An 18721-nucleotide genomic window follows, 5' to 3' on the forward strand; every position below is an offset into this window, starting at 1 on the left:
AATTACCCCCATTTTGAAATGGATTTTTAAAAAAAATTGGCATGAAGAATCCCTGTGATATTTTGCACGCATTCATACGGCTAACATTCCAATCAATATCCAATCATGGAGCTGTTTGGTTAGTGGTTGCGGAGTTGTTACTCTTTTGCTGCTATAATGTCGCACGTAAAATCTACCCTAGATTTTCCTGTGAGGTTAGCGGTGAGCGTCAGGGAACACCGATCTTGATTCGGCCTACTCACTCCACACTCCAAACATTGACTGACTACTCAGAACGGTTCCCAGCCAGCTCACCCCACATTCCAGGTCACATGACCCATTCTCTTAAAGGGGCTGCGCCCCAATATAACACATGGTACTCGCTATTATTTGTACATGTGGTATGGCAACTTGAGGCAAGGAGCAGATGTGTGGTTAAACTGAAATCCAAATGATGCTATATAATCATTAGCCATTGACTGACTGACAAAGCAGCACCTGGTTCTCTGCCTCAGCATTGAGATGCATTGCACAGTGTGAAAATGTGCCATCAGTACAAACCAAACTTGCCACAATGTTTCTTGCCCATTTTAGTCTGTTACAAATGCACCAGAAGGGAAATATAGGCTTTCTGCTTCTGACCACTAACGACAAACTATTGCCAAAGTGTGTGTGTGTGCAAACATGATTTAGGTACAGCTGCTCTGCTGTGGAATCGAATAACCTGCCAGCATTTCCAGGTTAAGATTGTTGAGGAGCCACTTGTGGAAATCATCCCAGTGTGAGAGACCAGAAATTGTCTGGGTTTCATGGGACACACCCCAGTTTGAGTTGGTATTTCTGCAAGAGCATGGCAGGGGAATAACAAAAAAAAATTTGCGGTTTGGATGAGGGGTAGGTGCAGGGGAAGAATTGGTTGGCCCATTTAACCACCCATTGCTGAACTGATAGCTGCTCTTTTTATAAATCAAACCGCTTTGTTCTCAGAAGGGGCAGGCCTTCCATTAAGTTGCCTTATCGTGGAGTGATTTGTTTTTTAGGGATTTATTAGTGCTTGAACATCTGTAACGCATTATCCTCCTAGAACGTTTGTTGACTTAGCTAATCAAGAATAAATTGAGCTTGTGTGTGTACTGATGAGTATTGGTGTTCAATGATTAAACAGATTGTTCTGGCATGTGAATTAGCAATTTATTTTGATTTCTGGTGGAAATTAGGGGTATCCTGCAGGGACCAGTTTTGGCTCGCATCATCTTGGCAGTAGGGAGAGACATGAAGTGAAACTGCGATTGTGTGAAGTGGCTTTTGAAGTGTAACTACACGCTCAAAGTGCAAAAGAAAATCCCTTTTAAAGTGGGAAAGCACAACAGGAAGTACCTTTGGTTTAACCAGAAGGATAAAACAGCTCAGACTAGTATTCTTCTTTCTCTGTTTTACTGTTATTTCCTTCTGGGTGGGGCAGGGACACAGATACTTCCCCTATCTGTCCCCCAGTCATTTTCTATTTGGGAGGAACAATCATGGCTGATCATCCGCTACTTATGCCATTTTCCCTACTATCCCCATATCCCTTGATGTCATCAGCATTTTGAAATCTATCAATCCTTTGTCTTGAATATGATCAATGAGTGGACTTCCACAGGCCTCTGGGGTAGAGAATTCCAAAGATTCTCAACCCTCCCGAGTGAAGAAATTCCTCCTCATCTCCGCCTTAAAAGGCCGACCTCTTATTCTGAAACTTGGGTGACGAAAGATGCTTCTCAAAGTGAAATTAGTAAGCTGCAGGCGGTGGTGTCTGTTCCTGAATAAGAGAGAAGGATTAATCCTTGCTGCCTGCTTGGTTACCCCACCCCACAGCATGTGAGGCACGGTAGCACAGTGGTTAGCACTGCTGCTTCACAGCTCCAGGGTCCTGGGTTCGATTCTCGGCTCGGGTCACTGTCTGTGTGGAGTTTGCACATTCTCCTCGTGTCTGCGTGGGTTTCCTCCGGGTGCTCTGGTTTCCTCCCACAGTCCAAAGATGTGCGGGTTAGGTTGATTGGCCAGGTTAAAAATTGCCCCTTAGAATCCTAAGATGCATAGGTTAGAGGGATTAGCGGGTAAATATGTGGGGGCAGGGCCTGGGTGGGATTGTGGTCGGTGCAGACTCGATGGGCCGAATGGCCTCCTTCTGCACTGTAGGGTTTCTATGATTTCTATGACAAGCTGTGTGCAGGGAAGAATCAGCGAGTGCTTGTGACCCTAACTGGTATCCTGTGATTCCTTGCTGAGAACTACATGTTGGATAAGGACTGCATCAGACCCAATACTTATGTCTTCCAGGGTCCAATAGTTTATGCACTTTCTGGCAGTGCCTTCATATGAAAGCAAAGAACCTCGACTTATGCTCTAGAACTGAATCTCAAAAGTGGAATCTTGTCGCCTTTGTAATCTCGCCAGTACAGTGAAAATCTGAAGTGAAACACGTACACAGTCATACTTGGCTATAGAGTCATGGAATAGAAGATGAGAGATTTTTCTATCAATGAGCTCTCCTATTTGTTACAACAGTACCGAAGCCGCAGATGAGAATTACTGATATTTTGGGTTGTTTGAGTCACTGGGGCTCCCGTACAAAACTAATATGTTTTCATCGGAATGGATGGGGCAAAATTTGTCTTTGTTTTGAGTGGACCCAAATAATGAGGAAACACACTCAATTCTTCATGATTCTTGTCTTGTCTTTTGAAGTAGTAGTAATATTTTAGATTTTGCTGACCTTCCATGTGGCTTCATCTTGCTGTGTAATAACATCATTCCTTAATACAATCATGAAAATGTTCCTAATGATTTGTTGTGGTTGGGGCCTTTCCATTAAAATGATGCTCTGTGATTTGTGGCTTCCACAAAATGTGAGGGATCAAATGTCTGGAATAGCAAGTATTAGATTTTATGCCTTTGAAATGGACTGGAATTAGTTTGAAAAGCTAACCCAAGGGCTGAGTTGTGTCACCGAGCACACTGACCGTACAACACAGTCAGGGTGGGGTGTGGGGAGAGATGGAGGGGAAGAAACAGATTTCTATCCGTTTAGTTCATTTAGTGTCACAAGTATGCTTACATTAACACTGCAATGCAGTTACTGTGAAAATCCCCTAGTTGTCACGCTCGGGTGCCTATTCGGCTATACCGAGGCAGAATTTAATATGGACAATGTACCTCAGCAGCCTGTCTTTCGGACTGTGGGAGGAAACCCACGCAGACACTGGGAGAACGTGCAGACTTTGCACAGACAGTGACCCAAGCCGGGAACCGAACCTGGGTCCCTGGCGCTGTGAGGCAGCAATGCTAACCAGTGTGCCGCCCTTCACTTCTTCTTTCTGACATTTAATAGGACTAACCCCAGTGTGGGATAAGTTGGAGTGAGAACATTCCTAGACTTGTTGGATTTTGTGGGCATTTCATATTCTTGTGCAGCGTTTTCAGAAGGTTTTGGAGAGTGTTCTTCTGCCCAAAGTGGAATTCTGTACCTGAGGAGCAAAGCCCCCTCACAGATAAGAGAATCAAATTCACAGCCAGGCAAATCGGCGATATATTGCTGGTTGTGAATTAATACTGAAAGTATTGATTTGACCAGAGCCAATACTAACAAGTTGAACTGATTTGGAAGTTTGAGTTGGCATTTCATAAAACTTTGGATCCTTAGGATTAAGCAACCTAGAATTCATAGAATAATTAGCTAGTCTAAAATTCCAGGAGAATTTGGAAAATTGGCACCAAGTAGTAGGAGGCATGTCTGGAGATATTAATCGCAGGGCTATGCATGAACTACTTCTAAATTACTAGTTTTTAAAACTATGTTCAAAGGAAATAAAGAATTAATATATATTCAACAATGATATCCACCATGTACACATGACAGCACAATGGTTAGCACTGCTACTATACAGCACAAGGGACCTGGGTTCAATTCCGGCCATGGGTAATTGTCTGTGCGGAGTCTGCACGTTCTCCCCATGTCTGGGTGGGTTTCCTCAGGGTGCTCCGGTTTCCTCCCACAGTAAAAGATGTGCTGGTTAGGTGCATTAGCCATGATAAATTGCCGCTTAGATTAGCAGGATAAATACGTGGGGTTGTGGGGATAGGGTAAGGGTGGGATCGTTGCCGGTGCAGGCTCGATGGGCCGAATGACCTCTTTCTGCAATGTAGGGATTCTATGATTCAACAATTATGTCTACATATATTCCATAATTGATAGCAAACAGTGTGACATGATTGCTGTAAAGGGAATTCAATTCATCCACAGCGAACTGGACATATTAAGAACTATGAAGTAAGGAAACATGGAATAATTTTATTGGTTAAGGAATGACATAATTTTAATTTGCTGAGATGGATTTGCATTCGAACAGGAAGCATTGAAATAGGTGTACTAAGTGAATGGCTAACCACTGCAAAAGATGCCAAAATTGGAGTCAGAAAATTACTTTAATGTATTTAAAGTGAAACTTTTTTATTAGTCACAAGTAAGGCTTACATTAACACTGCAATGAAGTTACTGTGAAATTCCCTTGGTCGCCACAGTCCGACACATGTAAGGTCACTGCACCTAACCACATCTTTCAGAATGTGGGAGTAAACCGGAGCACCCAGAGGAAACCCATGCAGACACTGGGGAGAATGTGCAAACTCCACACAGACAGTGACCCAAGCCGGGAATCGAACCCAGGTCCCCAAGCAGCAGTGCTCGCAACTGTGCTGCCCTTTATTGATCATTCACTGCATGTGCAATCCAGGCTGTGTTGAGAGAGCAAGGTGTGGAACCAGATCACTGAGACTGTTATTTCTTAGTAAGTTTACCTTGAACTCGAGACTCCTGCCACCAACACTGGAGCATTGTCTTGCAGTTCTTAGATTTATTATTTCTTATCTGAGCCATGTTTGTTTGTCATTGGAAACATCAGAACAGCAGTTTGAGCTGTATGTAAAATAAGAATTGGGGCTTAAACTTTAGGTGCAGCTGAGACCCTATGGTTAGCATCTTGTGGTGATGACAAAAGTTAGAAAACTCTCGTGTATTGTAATGTGGATACAAGCTGTTTATTACATTGAAATGTAACCTCCGAACTGGAGGGCATGAGATCAAGACCAGCAAGAATCCTTTCTCTCCTCGGCCTGTCACTGATGCAGAATGAGCCAAATGCCCTACTTCTGCTCCTATGTCTTATTATCTCATAGATTGTCAGAACAAGTGCATTAATTGATTCAGTTAAAAGAAGCTAGTTGAATAAGGAACATGGCTGAGGATTGGAGACACATAAATGCTTCAATTTATCACGTTGGAGTATGATTAAGGGCGGCACGGTAGCGCAGTGGTTAGCACTGCTGCTTCACAGCTCCAGTATCCTGGGTTCGATTCCCAGCTCGGGTCACTGTCTGTGTGGAGTTTGCACGTTCTCCTCGTGTCTGCGTGGGTTTCCTCCGGGTGCTCTGGTTTCCTCCCACAGTCCAAAGATGTGCGGGTTAGGTTGATTGGCCAGGTTAAAAATTGCCCCTTAGAATCCTAAAATGCGTAGGTTAGAGGGATTAGCGGGTAAATATGTGGGGGTAGGGCCTGGGTGGGATTGTGGTCGGTGCAGACTCGATGGGCCGAATTGCCTCCTTCTGCACTGTAGGGTTTCTATGATTCTATGATTTCACTTAACTACAAAAACGGAAAATGCTGGATAAACTCAGCAGGTCTGACAGCATCTGTGGAGAGAGAAACTGAATTAATGTTTCGAGTCCATATGACACTCCTGCAGGACTGAAATGGGATAGAAATGTAATGAATTATATACTTGGAGAGGGGAGTGGGGCAGAATGAGAAGACAGTGATAGGTCAATGCTAAGGAGAGATTGTCTCTTCTCTGTGACACCTTTGTCAAAGGGGCTGTTAATGGTGCCATAGGAACTGAACAGTATTAATAGCAGAATGTGTTAATGGGAGAACAGAGGTCAGTGCTTTCTGGGGCAAAACAAGAAAAAAGGTCCAATGGACCATTGGTTTTGCTCCAATAAAACGAGTTGAGTCTCTCTCCCCAAAAAAAGCAAATAATTTGAGGGCAAAAAATCCCAAGATAAAACTTCCTTGTGAAATTTCTCACCCTGAAGGTAATGAAGCAAAGACTCCAGAATATCAACAGCATTATGAGCAAACCAGACGGATTTTATTCCTCAAAACAAATTCAACATCGTCATACAAAAGACAATGGCCATTGGGGGCGGGGTGGTGTTGGACAAACCAAGGGAACCAAATAACAAAAGAAAAGGGGGAGTCCAGATGGAGGAGAAAGTTCAGTCTAATGTTGTTCAACATCATGTTGAATCCGGAAGGCTGCAGTGTGCAGAATTGGAAGATGAGGTGCTGTTCTTACAGTTTGCATTGGGCAGTGCTCTGACCTATCACTGGCTTTCTGTTCTGCCCCACCACCTTCTCTCCAAGTATATAACCCATCGCGTTTCTAACTCTTTCCAGTTCTGTAGAAGGGTAATATGGACTCCTACCATTAACTCTGTTTCTCTCTCCACAGACGCTGCCAGACCAGCTGAGTTTTTCCAGCATATTCGATTTTCTTTCAGGTTTCCAGCATGCACAGTATTTTGCTTTATTTGTACGATTTCATTTGTATGTTAAATTTGTCTTCAGGAATAAAATTTGTCTGGTATTGTTCGTAATGTTGTTGATATTCTGGAGTGTTTGCTTGTTTACTTTAAGGGTGTGGTGACAAAGGCCACAAGGAAGTTTAAGTTTTATTCTGGGACGTTTACCCTCAAAGTATTTGCTTTCCTTGGGGTGAGAACCAATGGTCTGGATATTGTCGTCTTGTTTTGCATGTTGTATTTTAATTTGCTGATCTGATCAGAATGCAACACATTGGAAACAAAAATTGAAAATTGGTTTAGAATGAGCATTTCCATGGAGTAAAAAGATATAGGCCGGAACTCTGCCACCTCGCATGCCATGGAATCAGCGCAGGCGAGGGTCCGACAACGGAAATCTCTGACCTCAGGTGGGAATTTCCGGTCGCACATGAGCAAGGCCATAAAATCCCGCCCATATTTTATACAGTCATGTTGCATAGTCCCATGTTATTACTGGAACACTTCTAACGGTGGCACAGTGGTTAGCACTGCTGCCTCACAGCCACAGGGACCTGGGTTCAATTCTGGCCTCAGGTCACTGCCTGTGTGGAGTTTGCATGCTCTCCCCATGTCTGCGTGGGTTTCCTCCGGGTGCTCTGGTTTCCCCCCACAGTCCAAAGATCAGCAGGTTAGGTGGATTGGTCATGCTAAATTGGCCCTAGTGCCAGGGGGATTAGCAGCGTACATGTGTGGGGTAACGGGGGTAGGGCCTGGATGTGATTGTAGTGGGTGCAGACTCAATGGGCCAAATGGCCGCCTCCTGCACTTGGGGATTCTATGAATTTTGAAACTTGTGATAGATATTTTGGGGCTGTAGCGAGTCAAAGTCTGATTTGGTTCCCCCTCCCACGTTATAGTTAGCCCATGCCTTTAAGTAGCATTGCTGGAACAATATTCAATTTTTTTTTGCCTGTACTTAAGTGCAAGGAAAACACGAGACAGTTCTGAGATTATATTTTTGAAGGATCATAAACCCATCAATTAAGCAGTGTCTGCCAAGTTGACTGATTCTTGGTTGATAGTGTACAAATTTGAAAGAATGTTGAAAGTGCGAAACATTGCTTGCATTTCTTTTCGTAAAACCAAAATATCTCTTACCGAGATGGAATCTACTTTTTTTAAAAACGTCTTTGGTAAGCGTCCAATGGAATGGCAAAAGTCAGTTGAACCTTTTTTAGATTGTTTAACAAAATGGGTGTATCAAAGGCATGACATTATTGCAATTAAGGAAAACCTTGGCCTGCAAGCCTTTGTATGAACATTCATAAAAAGTCTCGAGCTTTGGACTGCCTGTCAATAATCTCTTGCATTAGGTGGCTAATATTTCAGTTCTTAATGCCTGATGGTTATCGCAGATTTTTATCAGCTGTGAGGTAACTTGACCCAAATCATGGCCATTAGAACAAATTTGATGAAAGGCTTTATTTAGTGTGGTAAAGGAAATTAATTGCTAGACCTGTCAGTTAATAAAACATGTCACCTTGCTTTCTAAGTATCAGTCCATTAAAGGCACACGTTTCAAGGTAGTAATGCATCAGTCTTCTCTAGAATTCATTTTGCTCCAGAAAAGTTTGATTTGTTTCAAGTTGTAACAGCGTAGGGTCGATTTATAAATGCAAACTGAGACTTTAGACTCACGTGATCACTGAAGTAAGCTTGGGGTTTCTGGTGGAATCGGATGTCTTCAAACAGTAGCAGGATTTATCATCTGTTTAAAAAGCAGAATTTGCAATGTCTAGTGAGTTCCTATCCGTGCGCAGTAGCCTCATAAGATTGTATGGATTCACAAGTTATTTTTAAAAAAAATACTTGGTGGGTTTAAAATTAAGGTTGTGTAATGAATGAGCAAAGTTACAGCACATGGAATAAAAGGAATAGAAGCAATTATGGATATGAAATTGGCTGAGTGGCAGGAAACAGTGTGGTGATTAATGGTGGGGTTTTTTCGGACTGGAGGAAGATTTATAGTGGATCTCCCCAGGGGTTGCTGTTGGAACCTCTTGCTGTTTTTTTTTGTTTATATATTAATGATCTCGACCCTAGTTCACAGGACACAATTGTGGTGATACAAAATGTGGAAGCGTCATGTAATTGAGGAGGATGATGTCGAACTTCAAAGCCCATAGGTGGACAAGAGGCAGATGAAATTTAATGCAGAGAAGTGTGAAGTGATTTGTTTTGGTGGGAAGAATGCAGAGAGACAATATAAAATGGTGCAATTCGAAAGAGGGTTGTAGGGGCAGAGGGATCTTGGATGTATATGTGCATAAATCATTTGAAGGTGACAGAACGGACTGAGAAAGCAGTTAATAAAGTATGCAGCACGCTTGGCTCAGGGCATGTGTATAAAAGTAAGGACATTGTTAAATTTTGTGCGAAATGCTGGTCCAACCTTAATTGGAGTATTGAGTCCAGTTCTGGGTGCTGTACTCGAGTAAGGGTGTGAGAAGATGCGGGAAAGATTACTCAGAATGACTTGTGGCATGAGGAATTTAATTTATGTTGAGAAGTTGGGGCTGTTCTCTTTGGCAAAGAGAAGATTTGAGAGGAGATTTAATAGAGGTATTCAAAATCGCAACGGTCTGCACAAAATAGATGGGGAGAAACTGTTTCCATTGGTGGATAGATTGAGAACCAGAGGGGAAAATTTTTAAGGTAATTGGCAAAAAGAAGCAATGGTGACGAGCGGAAAGTCTTTTTTACATGATTGGTTAGGATCTGGAATGCAATGGCTGAGTGTGATGGAGACAACTTGAATTGGGACAAGGAATTGGGTTATTTATCTAAAAAGGGAGAATGTGCGGGACTACAATGAGAAGGTGGAAAAGTGGTACGAGGTGAACTAGTTCTTCAAGGAGCCAGCACTGACACTCTGGGCCGAATGGCTGCCTCCTGTGTTGTAATCATTCTGTGATTCTACGAGCAAAGAATGAAAGGTCTCCATGATGTATAGTTCTTAATGGAACTTCATTTAGACCCAGGTAACTGACCTGGTAACTCCAATGGGAATGTTCTTTGGAATGAGATTTGCTGTCAATTTAACTGTGCTAACTCTGAAAAGATAGTTTGTTGTTAATGCAAGATGAAGATATTTAAACTTCCTTCATCTTGAGGTGGGTGCGAAGAAAAAGCTCTGATTATTGTGTTCCATCATCGCATAACCCTCGATGCTATTGCCATTCGCTGCTGTGAAATTGCATGGCCGTTTGTACCCATCTGCTGTTTTGACAGAAAAATTCAATTTCATCAGATAAGCTGTTCGTGTTTCGATCTCGAATGCCTAACCATGAGCTACAGAAATAGCTTTGATATTGGATCAATTTTGTGCAATGTATTAGATTCAATTTTGAAATATAATCCAGGCAAGATTCCCATATTATTCAGGGATCTGTTGCTGACCGAAGTGCAAAACAAATTGTTTTCAAGACTGTATCTGCACTTGAAACGAAAGGTCAAACAGGATCTTTCACCTCTTTTTCTCCAAGCTAGTGGCCCCCCTCATGTCTATATTGTTTCTTGGAAATATTTTTTAAAAAAGCAATGTTTTTAAATCCCCTCTTAAGCTGCCTTTGCACCAATGGAAATTGTCCCAGTATCTCGGGTGTCTCCTCTTAAAAGTAAATCCCCATTCCTGGCATCCTACTGGTGAATCCACCCTGTAGGGTGAATGGTTTTAATGTTCTTTCCATAATCATGTCCAAAACTGCACATGATACTCTAACTGGCTACCCACTGCCTTGTACAACTTCCATCATTACTAGTTTGCTTTTTGACTATTGTAGAAACCCAAATGTTCTATTGCCGTATTCATTGGCTTTATAAAGTCAGTCATACAGTACAGAAGGGGTCCTTTGTCCATCGAGTCTGGACTGAAAAAAAACTACACTAAATCTACATTAATCCCACTTTCCAGTGTGTAACCCATAGCCTTGAATGTTATGACATTTCAAGTGTTCCTCCATGTATTTTTTTTTTTAAGTTTGAGGTTTCCCACCTCTACTACCCTCCCAGGCAGTTCATTCCAGACTCCCACCAGCCTGTGTGAAAAAATGTTTCCTATCTATCTGCCCATGTCCCTCATAATCTTATACACCTCAATCAGGTTCCCCCTCAGCCTTCTCTGTTCTAAAGAAAATAAGCTGAGTTTATCCAATCTCTCTCCGTAGTTCAAATGCTCCATCCCAGGCAGCATCCTGGTGAATCTCCTTTGCACGCTCTCCAGTGCAATCACATCCTTCCTATAGTATGGCAACCAGAACTGTGCACTGCACTCCAGCTGTAGCCTCACCAAAGGCCATGACTGATGAATGCAAATGTCCTGTATGTCTTAACTAACCTATTAACATGTTCTGCTGCCTTCTGGGATCCGTGGACAAGACCTCACGATCCTTATGAGTTTCTTAGTATCCTGCCACTAATAGATTACTCCCCTGTCTTGTTACTCGCACTTTTTGGGGTAAATTCTATCTGCTACAGATCTGCCCTTCTGACCAACCCGTCTATATATCACTGCAACCCAAGACCACCTTCCTCACTACTAACTACCCTGCCAATCTTTGTCATCCCCAAATTTAGTTATCATTCTTCCCCACATTGTCATCTATATCATTTGTATATATCAAGAACAATAAGGGACCTAGCACTGACCACTATGATACGCCACTGGCCTCCAGTCACACAAATAGCCTTACGCAAACACTATGTCTCCTACCACTAAGCCAGTTTTGGATCCAACTTACCTTGGGTCCCATATGCTTTTATTTTATTTATCAGTCTCCCTTGTCAAAGGCTTTGCTGCGATCCATATAAACTGCATCTACACATCCGACCACCCCCTCAAAATTCAATCAAATATTTATCCCTCTGACAAAGCTATGTTAACTATCTTTGATCGGACCTTAACCTCCAAGTGGAAATTAATTCCCTCCATCAGAACTTTCTCCAATAGTTTCCCGACCACTGGTGTGCGATTCACTGGTCTGTATTTCCCTGGTTTATCTCTACTACCCTTCTGGAAAAGTGGAATCACATTAGTTGTCCTCTGGCACCTCCCCTGTGGCCAGGGAGGAATTGAAAAATTTGGGTCAGAGCCCCTATGATTTTTCCCCCTTGTCTCCCACAGCACCCTGGGATACAATTCATCTGGAATTGGGGATTTTTCCGCTTTTAAACTCGACATAACCAATACCCCCTTGCTCCCTATGTCAAACTGTTGAAGAACCTTAGTCCTTCTCCCCAAATTCTGTACCTACATCATCCTCCTCCCGAGCAAAGACAGACGTGAAGTACTTGTTTTAAGACCCTGCCAATGTCGTCCGGCTCCACGCTCAGATTGCCCCCTTGGTCCTTAATGGGCTCTACTCTTTCCCTGGTTATCCTTTTTCATTTAATATACTTGTAGAATATTTTGGGGTTCTCTCTCTCTCCTCCTCCGCCCCCCCCCCCTTCCCCTGATTATCCTTTTTCATTTAGTATACTTGTAGAATATTTTAGGGTTCTCTCTCTCTCTCCTCCTCCGCCCCCCCCCCCCCTTCCCCTGATTATCCTTTTTCATTTAGTATACTTGTAGAATATTTTGGGGTTCTCTCTGTCTCTCTTCTCCCCCAAAAAGTTTTTTTTCGATCTCCCCACAGTTGCACTTTTGGGAGAATTGTGTGACAATATTAGAAATGTTGGTCCCATTAAGAATAAACCAATTTTTGCTTCAGAGTGAATTGAGTGCACCTCATTGAAGCTTGTCCTTACACTGAGAGTATTTATGTCGGTCGCTGCTGGATATGTAATAAGCCTTCAAAAGGCAGCTTCTGGACATGTGCAATGTCTCGGTCATTGACATTTTGGGGCTGGGTGAGAAGGTAAGTCGACTGTGTGAGATATTGGTTTGAAGTTGAACACAAACTGCATTAGAAGAATAGAGCTGGGCTTTTCCCCAGTTGGGGGTGGCTTTTAGACCGAGAAAGGATCCGGAAGGATAGAGTGGAAGCAATGTTGGTGCTGAACTGCAGTATCACAAAAACATTTGTGAACCATCGGAATGTCTTCTGCTGCCTAGTACGGTGAATGGATGTTCACCTGTTTAACATTATGCATCTAAAAACTTGGAGGTCACCCGCACACTCGTCTTTCCCTGGTGTTTCAGTTTTCCCCTCAAACTGTGCTGCCTCTCTTGGCTAACTTGTGCACCATTCCCTGCTGTAAAATTAGATGAGACCAACCAAATATAATTCACTAAGGAACCTCGCAGTCAATCCACTGAATGTCACCATTAATCTGGTCTAGATTGGAATGGGTCTGAAAAGTTGCAAGGCCCGTTTGATAAGCTATCGTACTACCCAGTTCCTTGTGCCCTTCTGTTTACTGGTTTGCGTCAAAGAAGGAAGAAGACCAATCTTATTTTGTTCATTTATAGGAAAGTTATTTGTATGCTCACATCCACGTTGCATTCAGAACTAATCTGAGCTTGTTTCTCATGTTCAAATTAATGTCCAAAAGAGTGCTCAAGTTCTCCTTTTTAATGAATTTTCCTCTTGGTTGGCTCAAGATGAAAGTATTTTGTGTTGATTGCACTGGGTTTCCTAGACTCCACCATCACTATGGTGCTAACGAAAGACACTTTCAAAAACAAACCCTTCAGTTACCTGAAAATTACATTTTTATTACATTCTTTTTTATAAAATGGGATGTGTTTGTGATCTGCTTCCCAACAACTGGATTCATTCATTCATCCTTTCTTTCTTGCCGCAGGTTGTGAAACTTCTGAACAATAAGAGGTCGCAAGCTGTTGGAATTTTAATGTCAAGTCTTCACTTGGAGATGAAAGATATCCAGCATGGTAAGCCCGTTCAGCAGTTGTTGGTAAATTCCCCGTAAAATTATTTGTCACGATTTTCCAGAATCTGTTCACAGCTGTCCGCAATGTGCCATGACTCGAGCTGTTATCAGTAATGTTACTTTGAAGATAGGTGGATATGCAATATGTGGGAATGGAGTAAATGTCGGCTTGCATTAAAGTGATGAATGCGCGCACACGATCAACCTCAACGGTAGTAACTTGAATTGATACTTCTGTCATTCATAATTCACCGTCTGAACAGTAAGCATGTAACATGGCTTGTACTGTAAATCCTAAATGAAAGGGTTGAGTTTCAGTGCTTAAAATGAATTGCATGTGGATTCAAAATTGCACTTTGAGGGTTGGTGCATGTCTGGATAAAACGGTAGTACAGATGTACCGAGCGTGAGCTTGAATGTATTTCGTAAGGTTTTCATCACTTGTGAATAGGTCGGCTGCTCTTTGATGTATGTTTGGGCAAATCTTCATGAGAGGAGCAAACTGCTACCTTGACTTATTAATCGCAACATTTTCAGAATCCCAGTACAAAGGTTTACAGCAGCTGCACCTCAGTGATTCCACATCTCAATCTTTCCCCATGGAAACACTGACTGGGGCGGGGAACTCCTTGGGGTGGTACACTCAACCATAGGAGTTGAAGTAACTGCAGCAAAAATATGCAGGTTGGGTGGATTGGCCATGCTGAATTGCCCTTAGTGTCGGGGACTAGCAGGGTAAATACATGGGGTTACAGGGATAGGACCTGGATGGGCTTGTTGGCACAAGCTCGATGGGCCAAATGGCCTCCTTATGCACTGTAGAGAACCTATGAATTACTGTGGTCTGCAAAATAGCTATCCCTTCAGGAGGAGAGTACTTTGTAGAGAGAGAAGTTAAATATGCAAATGAAGAAAATAGTCCACTCTAGTCAAGTTCTGGAACATGGACATCCCATTGAGCTTAACAGTTACGCATTATAAATGTCATGTACGAGGTCTCAAAATTGGAGGCTATATTGACCTAATAACTTGATTATTATCATTCCTGTAAAATATCAATAGAGGAAGCTGTCTCGTATATAAGGTTAACAAGTAGTCTTTGTGAAGTTATTAGGAAGAAACAACATGATTCGTTCAGAATCAGAACTGCACATGCTGTTAAAACATGGATTCCTTTATTCTCGTCTTAGACTCCCTCTGCTGATACATGTGTATGGAAGCTTTAATTGGATGAGGAGCACAATGCAGTTCTCCATGTACTGCATCTTTTACTTTTAAAGTTCGCCTGGCTAGGCTAATGCTTTCTGTGAAAGATAATATTCCTTGGAGGGCCCAATGTGAGCAGTAAAACACCTGACACTAGTCCAATGCAGTTGACCCTTACCTGAGTGATGCGAGATTTCCATCTTCACTTTTTTGCTGGGTGTCAATGTGAAGTAAAGTGAAGTTATAGAAGAAACAACAATAGTAAAATTGTCTTGTATATGTTTTTGGGGGTGGGCCTGGAAGTGGCAACGTTCCGCAAAAAATATTGCTTGTAGATAATTAAATTCAAGCATGTTTTACAAGCGTCAATAAAACTAAAGCTTTGATTTGATTTATTATTGTCACATGTATTAGTATACAGTGAAAGATATTCCTTACACGCGATACAGACAAAGCATACTGTACACAGAAGGATAGGGTGCAGAATGTAGTGTTGGTCTTAGCTATGGTGTAGAGAAAGATCAACTTAATATAAGGTAGGTCCATTCAAAAGTCTGATGGCAGCAGGGAAGAAGCTGTTCTTGAGTCAAGTCGCGTGATGAAAATAACCCCAGCAGCGGGAGAATTTCTCAGTTAGCAACTCGAGTATGACTGGGGAAGGTTTTGGGGTTGTGAAATGGAGATTGTTCCACTGTTTAGACTGTTAAATGCCGTTAGTCTACTTCCCAATAATGCCTCTCAAGTTGGATGCTGATTTGCGTGAATATTTTGCAATAAATTTTAAGAATTTAAAAAGAATTAATAGTGATGTTTGTGAATCACATTTAGTCATAGTCTGAGTTCTGTGAAATAGATTTCTGGGGGTTACTAAACTTCTTAAATCAAAAAAATCCCGAGTGCTAGTCATATATTACGGCGCCAGCCCTGGCGCCAAGAGGCACTTGGTATTTCTTGTACTGGCAGATGTATTTCAGTTAAGTCATAGACTGAAGTCTGAAAACAATGATATGGTCGTTTTCCTCAGTCAAGTACTCGAGTCAGTTTGAGTCAATAATGAGAACCAAATGAATAAAGGAGTCAAGCTAACATCTGTGGGTCTGCTACATATGACACACGTTCACTTGTGAGGCTTGCATGATGTGCAATTATATTAACAATGACTTGACATGAAAATCTGTAACTTTGTTTCAAAATGTACTGCGCATTATTTTTGCAGCAGCCCGCGTAATCCTCGGAGACTTTTATGCAGCCTACGTGTTAAGATTTTCCAGTCGTTTGACTCCTGATGAGCAAGTGAATGGATGAATTTTGCGTCTTTTTTTTCCCCGCTAGTGTTCCCATTGGGGTGAATCTCCTCCTCCAGTCGAGCAATGCTGGAGTGGGTAGTCAAGCTCGAGGTCAAGTACCTCACGAGTAGTCAGGTGTGTGGAACAGGAGCAAAAACAGTCAACGTTCGTTACATCGAACTTGGGGATCAGTCTTTTGCACCTCGCCTCGCTCGCCCTGCCAAAAGCCCATTTGTTGCATCGAGGCTGATTGCTGTCCCATACAGCACAACATTGGCAATTTGTATTATAATACCAGCGACTCCTGAGCACTCTTGTGGGATGAATAAAGAGAGCCTGACCTTAATGAGCACTTGTTTATCGATGTGCCTGTCTCAGCATAATATTTTGTTCCATTCTTTCCTACTCATTTTTCAATTGTGTATCAACTGGAATTGGATCAAGGAAATTTTAATGGCACAAAGTGCATCTTGAGCGTGCCAGAACAATTATAGCTTAAGTACTTTGTTATAACAAGGCTAACATTCATTGTAAATGGTGCTATGGGAGCTGCCAAAACCTTTTCTCATCATCTTCCCTCCTTTTACTAAAAGAAAGTAGGGACGAATTATCTTGTCTCCATTATGGTTGAAATCCATTCTCTTAGTGTTCTAAACTTCAGTTAGTTAGATAGAAATTCATTGCCTCTTGGTGCCCATTTACAAATTCAAGTTGCCATTTTATATTACCTATCCAATGTTCTTATTAGCTTCCCTAATTAATGTTACATTAATTGTTTAAGTTTTAAGTTCATTTATTAGTGTCACAAGTAGGTTTGCATTAACACTGCAATGAAGTTACTGTGAAAATCCCCTAGTCGCCACATTCCGGTGCCTGTTTGGGCACACTGAGGGAGAATTTAGCATGGCCAATGCACCTAACTAACCAGCACATCTTTCGGATTGTGGGAGGAAAGTGGAACACTCGGAGGAAACCCACGTAGGCACGGCGAACATGTAAACTCCGCAAAGACAGTGACCCAAGTTAGGAATTGAACTCGGTTGAATTTTTGCTGCCAATCAGCATATAGTCCCTTTCGTGACCTTGGAATGTTCAAGGTAGTTCAGTCAATTAATAGCTTCTATAATTGTGGTATTTTGTAAGTGTGTGCTCACTGTTATAGTGTAAGTAAACACTACAAATTTACACAAAGCAAGTTCCCACAAACAGCAGTGAGATGAATTACCAATTTAACAGTTTTGCTGAGGCAGAAACACTGGTCAGGACATTAAAAAAAAAACTCTCCTGCTCTTTGAATAGTTCTACTTGGAACACCAATGGAATCTCGGTCTAAAGATTCATCTGAGGGACAACATCTTCAACAGTGCAGCACTCCCTCAGTGGATTGTGTGCTCAGGTCTTTGGAGTGGGGCTCGAACCCAGAATCTTTCTGATTCGGCGGCAAGTGTGCAACCACATAGCTAGCATCTGAAAGGGAAATTGAATAAAAACTGCTAAATAAAACCAGTGCCAATAATAACTGATACTTTGGGACAGCAGTTCAAATGTAGCAATCTAATATTGAAAGTTCAGATGCTTGTTGTAATTGTTAGATGTGCTCTGAACCCTTTCCATAAGTTTGCTGTCTTCAAGTAAGTACCAGATATCTGTTGTTCTCTATTTAATACGTTCTGCTGATCTTGACCAGACATACCTTCCTTAAAATATAAGGAATTAACTCCCAATTAGTTTGTTCAAGTGTACAGACTCCCAACTTGATTAGATCCAAGTGCAATCAATGAACTGCACAATGTTGTCCAATGGATCACAGTTGTATAGCAATAGATTAAGAGTTTCATACATACATCCTATGTATCCCAGTATGTGACGAATATAAAAGTGTTCAGAAACTGGGATTTATATTGGATATATTATTGAACATGATTTTTAAATTTGTTGGAGTTCAGACGTGAATAATAGCCCAACAATACCAAAAGGTTGCAGTGCATTAACTAATATGGGAGGAAAAGATCAGCAATCTGCAAACAGCCATTCCTAATCCTTCTCAAACACAGACTGTCATGGAGCAATCCTTGCTCTCACAGGGGAATTCTAGTTGGATATAATAATGAAAAACACATTTGCATTCAACTTCCAAGTTAACCACACAGACGTATTTTAATTGTGTATATATTGGAAGGGCTTTGTAAGGCGGCATGAAGGGCTTGAAGTGAATTATTTTAACCCTCTCTAAGTCTGTTTATTCGGAACCAGATTCCTGATTCACTTAATGTGTTTATTCATCCAATCCTTGTGACTGTCCAACTACAGGAACAACGTTTCAGCACCAGTGTGTTTATTTTCTTTTGCTCTACTTGTATGTACGGCATGGATAGGATTACAGATTGGTTAATTGATTTCTGGAGCTGATTGAACCACGTTTTGGCTGGTAGAGACAACTTTCTGCGCTTTCATTCACACTTCCTCGTGCTGTAGTCTTCAGCTGCCACTTGGTCACCAAGAAGATGTGTTCAAATGTTAAGTGACCAAGTTTTTAACTTGCAGCCGGGTCATGAGAATTTTTATTTATATGTGTAGTATATATATGTTAAGGAAGAGAAAATTCTAGATGAAATACTTAATCAAACAACTCCAAATTTATGAAAAACACATATGAGAATAGAACCTCACTGAATGGAGGTCTATCTGCTAGAACAAAGTACAGGAACAGGCCCTCTGGCTAATCAAGTCTGTGCCGACACAATGCCTTTCTAAAC

The 18721-nt window shown here is 41.8% G+C and overlaps 1 protein-coding gene across 1 annotated transcript in view; it reads left to right on the plus strand.

Moving 5' to 3' along the window:
- The window catches only part of fmn2b (formin 2b), a 415410-nt gene that overhangs the window by 166406 nt on the left and 230283 nt on the right, over nt 1-18721 (plus strand). The window contains exon 11 of the mRNA XM_078230648.1: nt 13387-13474. Coding sequence (XP_078086774.1) covers nt 13387-13474 — 88 coding nt within the window. The remainder of the gene's footprint in view (nt 1-13386; nt 13475-18721) is intronic.

Source organism: Mustelus asterias, chromosome 15 (genome assembly GCF_964213995.1).
Source record: "Mustelus asterias chromosome 15, sMusAst1.hap1.1, whole genome shotgun sequence".
Classification (NCBI taxonomy): Eukaryota; Metazoa; Chordata; class Chondrichthyes; order Carcharhiniformes; family Triakidae; genus Mustelus; species Mustelus asterias.